Source organism: Fundulus heteroclitus, chromosome 17, assembly GCF_011125445.2.
Source record: "Fundulus heteroclitus isolate FHET01 chromosome 17, MU-UCD_Fhet_4.1, whole genome shotgun sequence".
Classification (NCBI taxonomy): Eukaryota; Metazoa; Chordata; class Actinopteri; order Cyprinodontiformes; family Fundulidae; genus Fundulus; species Fundulus heteroclitus.
This window is the reverse complement of record NC_046377.1, coordinates 17,739,745-17,748,076: the sequence shown is the minus strand read 5'-3', so window position 1 is coordinate 17,748,076 and position 8,332 is coordinate 17,739,745. Positions and strand designations below refer to the sequence as shown.

The 8,332-nt window shown below is 39.4% G+C and overlaps 1 protein-coding gene across 1 annotated transcript; it reads left to right on the top strand.

Annotated features, from left to right (window-relative positions):
* The first annotated feature begins 1,584 nt into the window (after positions 1–1,584).
* pmch (pro-melanin-concentrating hormone) lies at positions 1,585–8,309 on the top strand. Its single transcript, XM_012873792.3, has 4 exons — positions 1,585–1,657; positions 6,666–7,070; positions 7,963–8,104; positions 8,198–8,309. Exons 2-4 carry the CDS (start codon positions 6,843–6,845, stop codon positions 8,245–8,247), a joined length of 420 nt encoding a protein of 139 aa, XP_012729246.2. The 5' UTR covers positions 1,585–1,657; positions 6,666–6,842; the 3' UTR covers positions 8,248–8,309.
* The last annotated feature ends 23 nt before the right edge of the window (positions 8,310–8,332 follow it).

The window sequence follows — 8,332 nt, the reverse complement described above, 5'->3', positions numbered from 1 at the left end:
AAGGATCCCTCAAATCACATCTGGCTCTCATGAGATTATTTGGCTCCTGGATTTACTTTTAATGTTCTATGTTGGAGAATTATGGTAATGATTTCTTAGAAATCCAGACTGAGAAAAACAGCATGATAGTTACCAGATAAAGAGCTTCACCTCAATTTAGAGTTCACCGAATCTCCTGTAATTTCCTTTTTGAGGCTTTAAGTCAGGTGTGGTCGAGCAGATATGTAGTCTATCCCCCGTGCTTTTAGGTTTAATAAATGCACCCGTTGTGGATAAATTTGATTGAAAAGAAGGCAGTTTTATTAAACAGAAAGTAAGAGTCCTAAAGGTTAAAACAGCAATGTGTGGAGCTCAAATGTTCAGTTGTGCTTCTGCTGGATCAGCCATCTTCTTCAGCAGAATCCCCAGCCATCCAACAATAATACTTAGAAAATAAAGGCTGACCGCTCCAAGTAAAATCAGGTTAACCGAGATCCAAAGTTATTATTCATACCCAGGTTCTCCATCTCCTGCTCTACGGGATCCTCTGATGTTAATAAGGTAATCCCTTTGAGCTGGGAAGAAACCCACAAAGAGCTGTGTCAACATTTATGTTTGCCTCCGCCTTTTTATCACCAGCTGACGGTCTGCATTTTCGTGTTGTTGCTTGTCAATCAAAAGATGGGAAGATCACAGAGTTGTTGAAGAAATCAGATAAGAGCAATTTCAATTTAAGGATTAGGCCTTTAATGGCTGCTACAAACATTGGAAACAAGTATTTGCCCCTTTTCAGGTCTCTCTTGGTTTTTCTTTTGTTTTTGTCTACATGTTTCAGATCATCAAATAAATGTTTTAATCAGACAAAGATTATCTAAAGTAACACAAAAGACAGTCGTAGAATAATTTTTTCCACAAATAAACGAGAAGACAAGCTGTCCAAATCAACAGTCTCCCATGTTTAAAAGATTTTGCTATAGCCATATTAGATGTTTTTTGTGCATTAAGTCATACCACAGCATCTCAGTTGGTTTCAAGTTTGGACTTTGACTAGGCCATTTCAAAACCATCACTTTGGTTTTTAGACCCATGTAGAGATTGACCTGCTGGTGTGCTTCGGATCATATTCTCTCATATGAATATAAAATTGCATAAACATATTTAAGTATCTCTGCAAACATCAGGCCTATCTGGATACTTTTGAGGTCACAGTAAACAGAACGCTCGCTTGCATAAATAAGTGACACAAGTAAACAAACTTGGAAATATTTCAGTACAGAAAATATGGCTAAAGCCTCAATAATTACCCACTGATGGCGTTCAACACTTGAGTATGTCCAAATATATGCATTTTGATAATTTTTCTTTAAAATTTTCCAAAGTCTGACCCATTCCAAAGCCTTCATATGGTGACCTTTTGGGGGGCATTGGATTGGTCAATATCAGCAAGCGACGCCTCATTGCAGTCTTTAGAGCCAATAGAATGACACTATGGCCACCCAAACATGATTGGCACAGATAGCCAATCGGAATCAGCATAATGTCATCATGTGGGAGGTGCCCAGTGTCAAATAGGAAATTCTAAAGCTTTCCCCAGAGGCTGGACAAATCTGAGCCATTTTGGCACAATTGTGGATTTATTGGTGAAACTACATGCTTATGGCAAAACAGCCATAAAAAGGTAAGAGATTTTACAGTAAACCAACTTCTGTTGTTGCTTTTCTTTGGCTATAATCTGTCTGACACTTTGGTGCTTGGAGTATTTTCACATTTAAAGGAGCTATAATTAAGACAGTCACTGTAAAATCAACCTAAATCATTCTCATTTGTCACCTGGGATGGTAGTAGCATTCCCAGTAACATTCCCAGTAGTAATAATCGGTCTTCTCCATCAACAATATCAGCACGTTTAGTCACGTTTTTTTCTCCTTTTAAATCTAGAGGTATGGTCCAGAACTACTTCTGTTCAGAGTATTGCCCGTGTTTTACTTCCTGGTTCCTGAGCCAATCACATGAGAGTTCCCAGGATTCCCAAACAGAGTGCAGCATTTTGGTATTTTGTCTTGACAAAAGAGCAGCAGCCTGCTAACATGGAAGCCAGTCAGAGAAGCAGAGCAGAAATAGAACACAATAAAACAGCATATACCTATGTGATGGTAAAAATTCACAACAGCAACACACCGTTTAAAAAATGGCATATTAGATTGTAGTGATAGGCAAGCTGTTGTATCACTTAAAACCTACATGGACTCAATTTTCGTTTGTGGCATGGCTTATGTGTTTGATCCGGGGATAATTTATGTTGGTAATAAAAAAAGAAAGGCATAAATGGGTAGAGGTAAACACAGCTGTGTGTTATGGAGTTTGATATTTAGTAGTTAATTTTGCAGTTATTTGAGTTGTGATTGGAACATGTATAAATATCTAGACTGAGTCTGCTGTTTATCGAGATGTGCAACATTATTATGTTCTTTTGATATCCGTGATTTGCTTGTGCTGCTTAAATATACTTTTTTTTTTATAAATTTTGTTTCTCATTTGTCATTGAATGTCTTCCAGTCGGTACATGCATTACTTTTTGAGAACTTTTAGCCTACTTCATGCTGTCATGTAGGTTCCATCTAAGTATAATTCCTTGATCCTTTGGTAATGACTTCTTGATTGGCTGCACAGTGAAACAGTGGGTAGCGCTGTTGCCTTGCAGCAAGAAGGTCCTGGGTTCGAGTCCAACCCTGGGTCTTTCTGCATTGGGTTTGCATGTTCTCCCTGTGCATGTGTGGGTTCTCTCCGGGTACTCTGGCTTCATCCCACAGTCCCAAAAACATGACTGTTAGGTTAATTGGCTTCTCTAAATTCCCCTTAGGTGTGAATGGTTGTTTGTCTCTGTCTGTCTCTGTTCTTTATCAGGTTAAGCTTTTTCCAAGTACGACTAATTGCTAAAGCAAAGCAGAATCTCTCTTTTAGGAAGAAGGTTATTCAATCTTTATATGCCAGGCTGGATCAATCATCCCTGCAGCATCTGGGAATTGCTCAGAATTCTGTAGCTCATCTTTTAACCAGTACAAAGAAGCACAAACACATAACACAGTTTTAAAATGTCATCGCATTCATTTGAAAAAAATGTTTTTATTGCTTAATCTTAATGTCTCAAATATTCTATTGCCATCTGATTTCCTCAACATCCACATACCTTTGAAAATACTCCGGTCAACCAGGTCATTTTCTCCTCGATGATGTAGAGGTGATCAAGTATTCACTGTGGCCGCCCCAAGACCCTACTGCTACATGTCTGCACCGCTTAGAGCATAGGCTCATTTAAAATTTCCCTGGGCACTAAATAGTTTTTTAGAAATCTTAATTCTTCTGTGGTTTATTTATCCTCGTTACAGTTTTATGCTCTCTGCTACTTCATGGTTGTTGGTGTAACTGTGACGCACTTTGGTCATCTCTTGTTTTTAAGTATGATATATGAATAAATTGGTAATTTGACATTTTTCCCCCTTGTGTTATCAATGCCAAAAGCAGAATAATTGTCAGGGTGCAAATACATTTTCACATCAATGTAAGTTGTTGTAGTTTAGGCACTTTTATTTTTGCACTTTTTCATTAAAGACATATTTAACTGAAGAAAAGCGTCCGAGAGTGTCCTGACCAAGACAAATTGGTTTGACAAACTATGCCGAGTAGGCCAACAGGCTCCTTGCAGCCACTGTGTGTATTTCATGCTGTGTTACATCTGCCTCTAAAATTAGTTCACGATGATTTGCTTTGTTAACCACATCCCAAAGGCTCTCTGGTGACTGGTGAGGCGGTTGTAGTGCAGTCAACTCATAGTCATATTTAAGAGATGGTTTAAGGTCTGTGCCATTGGAGCCATCAGAAGATAGGTGCACCGTAGTTAAAGGAATGCACACTATCTGCATCTATATGCAAGTATGTGTTGGGGCTCCAACAATGGTCAGTTATCAGTAAAGGGCCAAGAAAACGCTGTTTTCCTCACACCATTACACTACCACCATGCTCAACCTTCGTTCCAAAGAGGAATGCCTCCACGCATTTTTGCTGTTGGCACAAAATTCAGACCCAATCATCTGAATGATGCAACTGAACCTGAGACTCATCCAGGCAACGCTTTTCCTGTCCGTTACTGTCCTATTTTGGTGAACCCGTGCGAACTGTAGCCATAGTTTCCTTTTTTCTTAGCTGACATTAGTGCCTCTCGGTGTGGTCTTGTGCTGCTGCAGCCTAGGGCTGGGCAATTTATAGAGATTTTAAAAATACTGAGATAAAAAAAGGGATACTATATAATTTATATCGAGATGGTCTAACCCAGGGGTGTCAAACTCATTTTGGTTTAGGGGCCGAATACAGCTTAATCTGATCTTAAGAGGGCCACACGAGTAAACTCATTGCAAGATTAAATAGAACTAGAAACGTTCAACTTCTGAAGAAGTTGAAGAAGGCGCCCGCCTGGTGGTGCACGTAACCGTCAAAGGCAAAGCTTCCGAGTTCCTTGGTCGTAGGCTTTTATCACTTGGGGATGTTAAATCAAATCTTATGAGTGTGAAAAGGATTTGTCTTCGTCAAAACCAGCCGACAGGGGAAGGTCTGCATCCAAGCAGCATGGAAAATTGGTGTTATTAAAACATGATTAAATACTTCAGTGTAGCATGAAAAAATGAAATATGTGAATAAAAATGTTAAAGGCATTACAAACTACTAAAGGAAGTACAACCACTGTGAAGCAGAAGTTAGTGAGACCTTCCTAGAGCTACTTCCGGTTAGCAACATGCTAAGCATTAGCCGCTAACATGGTTGTGTCCAGTATCACCGGGTGATTGTACTCTGTTAGTTTGGTCCAAACTAACAGAGTTCCTCAAAAAGGGTGCCAATACTTAATGTCACCAAAGCTCACCAAAGGCCATGTGTCAGATCGGCCTCCTTTAGCAACTAAGCCTCACCAAATCTGGGCCCAGAACTCAACATTTGACAAAAATGGTGTGTAGTGCCATTTCCCACAGGTGAGTGGTGCTGTATTGGCCGGGGGGTAGTTCTTGCTGTTGCAATTTTTTCATCATTCATTCATTTATATCAGTTGTTTACATTGTTTATTTGTTACTTGTAAAAAAATAAATAAATATTGGGTACCCCCAGCGGGTTGCGAACCTGCAACCTTTGGTGCACCAGCCCAACACCTAAACCACTGTACCAAAAAAAAGTGCCATGCAGAGGTCTGCATTTTTTTCGAGGTCAACTGTGTCTAGGAAGTGGTTTTGAGAAGTGGTTTTTGGTTAATTTTGTCACCACGGTAACTTTAAATGGCGTCAAGTACAAAAAGCCCGCTTCACGGCGTCGAGACGAACGTTTTGATGTATAGTATGTGGGGGTAGACCCTACGGTTCGGCCTGTATTAACGGTGATGGACCCTTATTAGGTGCATAACATAAGGCCTCCGCCATGCATTTTCAATGCATAGGCGGGCGCCTAACTAATAAAAGTGGACTTGTTGTTGATTTTTATATTAAATTAATTTCACTTTTACACAATATATTATGAATAACCTCAGCGTTTTTAAGAAAAGTATGTGCAATTTCAACAATACGTTTACTTGTGCATTATGCATAAGAACTGATCACAGTGAAAAACATTTATTCACATTTTTTGGAACTTAAAAACACTGTCCTGCATGACAAAATACATCAAACAGATAAAAATTAAGAAATGATTAAAATAAATTTTCCACATCTGAAGCTCAGTGCTACCATCTGCTAATTAAAACACAGCGCCCCTCGTGGACAATATAGGAACTGCATATTTTCAATTAAACGAAGTACATGTTTTTTTCAATAATTGTTTTATCATTTACTTCCTTTTATCTCCTCTTCCTTTCACCTTTTCTTTTTTTCTTCTTGTTCTCCCTTTCCTCTCCTACTTTCCCATTGTAGTGTCCATATCATTTGAGATATTCCCCGCATGAATCATAGTAAAACTATTCACATTCATAAATCAAGCGGCGCACTATGGCAAAAGCAGTACTGCTCCACTTTTGAAAGACAAATCTGATTAGCTCTTTTTGCCATTAAGACATCAATTCTTATTGCCACATTGTCAGACAGGACACTTTTTTTTGTTGAATAATGATAATGCATTTAGCCACCGGGCCGGACTAAATTGTTTGGCGGGCCGGAACCGACATTTACGAAAAAGCTTTGATTTAGAGATGCAGTTTTTATAACTACTTTACGAAAAGAAAAACATAAGAACTTAAAGGAGCACCTTTGCAATTACAATATAAAGAAAAAATCCTAAAATAACTAATAACTGGGGAACACATCACTCTCTGCATCATTGTGTTGGGATTAGTGCCACAGTGTAGAGAGGATTATTGTGTGTTTAAGGCAGCTGTTCGTTGCTTTTTAGGAGTTTTGAATAGCCACACAGCATGATCCCTATGACCACTCAATAGGCATCTTTCTAAGCATCCAGCCTCTGTCCTACCACCTGTTGAGTGTACTCCAGTTTGCAGAGCTTTTAAAAGAATATATCTTCCGCTATTTCCTGCCCTACGACCTTTTATGTCCCTAGGGGACCCCAGTCTGATGAGGTTGAAGATGACCAGCATGTTTCTCATCCCATCTCTGAACAGAATGAATAACTGTATTCTCCCCACTTTGTTTTCTTCTTATTAGAGTTGTAGCTTATTTGAAGTCACCTCCGACATTACCGTGACCTTCAGCCTTCAGAGAGAGATGCACGATTGTGTTTTTTCGAAGATTTCCCACTATTCTCCAGTGTATAAATAAAGCAGCTTAACGCTCAGTCACTTCAGTTGTTAGACGAGGCAACATCAGGCAACACTGGTTTCGATGATGTCGGTCTACTCTCTCCTGTTTGCTATAATACTGTTCTCTGAGATGAACAGCCACTTGGGCACGGTGGCCATGCCTTCAACTCCAGCAGAAGATGGTGGCACAGAACAAGAAAGTTTGGGCTCAATTCTGACTGAAGAGGACATGACTGAGGGTGCCGTGGTTCCTCTAATGTACAGACGTAGCCTCTTGAACGACGGGACATCCAGAGTCATTGTCATACCGGTAAGTGTTGCTAGATAAGATTGATTTTGGCGGTCGGTTTTTAGACAGTACTAGTTAAAACTGTACGTTTTGAAAGTTTAATTTAAAAGAAAAACATGATCAAATTAAAATTAATATCAACCATAATCTCTACAGATTTATGGTGGTTTTGGAGGCTCAGTGTTTTACTTATGTTTATTTCTATGAAAATGAATTAAAAACCCAGATTAAAAGCCAACACAAATAATTTGAATTGATCTGCAAACTTGCAACAGCAATTTTTTCCCCCCCGCAAAAGTCCTGCATCATAAGCGTTTATTGTCAGACTTCTCACATTATCTCCATGCTGTGACTTAACACTTGACCCTTCTCAACCGGCCACCATCCGCCCATCTACTGTTAAGTCAATATTTTACCCGCACGCCCATAAAATAACTTTACAGCAGCGCTGGAAAACCGGGAAATGCCATTATCCGAAAAGGTCAGATGATCACAAGCCTATAAAGGTTTATTGAAATCACACTGGGAAGAATGATGATATGTTGGTGATTCATGAAACCCTTGGCTGTAATATGTTTTTCTGGCGATTGCGTCTCTAGTGTGTCATGAACACGGTGGTTATCTCTGTGGTAATGGGGAACAGAGAGCCATAATTGAAACAACAAAGACATCTACATCTGAGTGAGCCAGAAGTTTGGAAAAAGCAGGCTACTGTGATATCGTAAAAAACCCACAAAAACACGTTTGTTCCATTTTCTGTGAGTTGGATCAGCTGATAAAAGGGAAATCCAACATCTGCTAAGTGGAAAAATAATCTTTTAAAGCTTTTCCTGGTGCTTGATCATTCGCATTTTGCATAGTTCAGGATGAGAGTGAATGTGAGATGTAACATGTGCAGATCAATATGTTTTAGGAATTGAAGCTGAAGGGGCACAGCATTCGTGGGCTGAACTTGGGCTTGAGCCAAGGCTATCCTCTGATCACAGAACGAAGCTTGGACCACGCAGCTGATGAGTTCAGCTTGAAAACAAATAAAAGGCAAAAAGACCTTGACAGTAAGTATGTGGGGAAACCTTTTACTTCATGTCTTTAGGTCTATCAACTTATTGTTTTGACTGATGTTTGCTTTTTTTCCCCCTTCCTTGCAGTGCTGCGATGTATGATTGGAAGAGTATATCGACCCTGTTGGGAAGCTTGAGTGTCCTACGAAAGTTCCCTTCCCATCTACTATATTACAAATAAAATGTGCCCTTGGTCAAACAAAAAAAACAAATGAGTCAAAA

What these genes read in the sequence shown, in the direction of transcription:
- pmch (XM_012873792.3), top strand. Translation starts at nt 6,843, where the DNA reads ATGATGTCGGTCTACTCTCTCCTGTTTGCTATAATACTGTTCTCTGAG. An exon ending in CCAGAGTCATTGTCATACCG is followed by an intron (nt 7,071 to 7,962) that starts GTAAGTGTTGCT and finishes AATATGTTTTAG; the next exon opens with GAATTGAAGCTGAAGGGGCA. An exon ending in AAGGCAAAAAGACCTTGACA is followed by an intron (nt 8,105 to 8,197) that starts GTAAGTATGTGG and finishes CCTTCCTTGCAG; the next exon opens with TGCTGCGATGTATGATTGGA.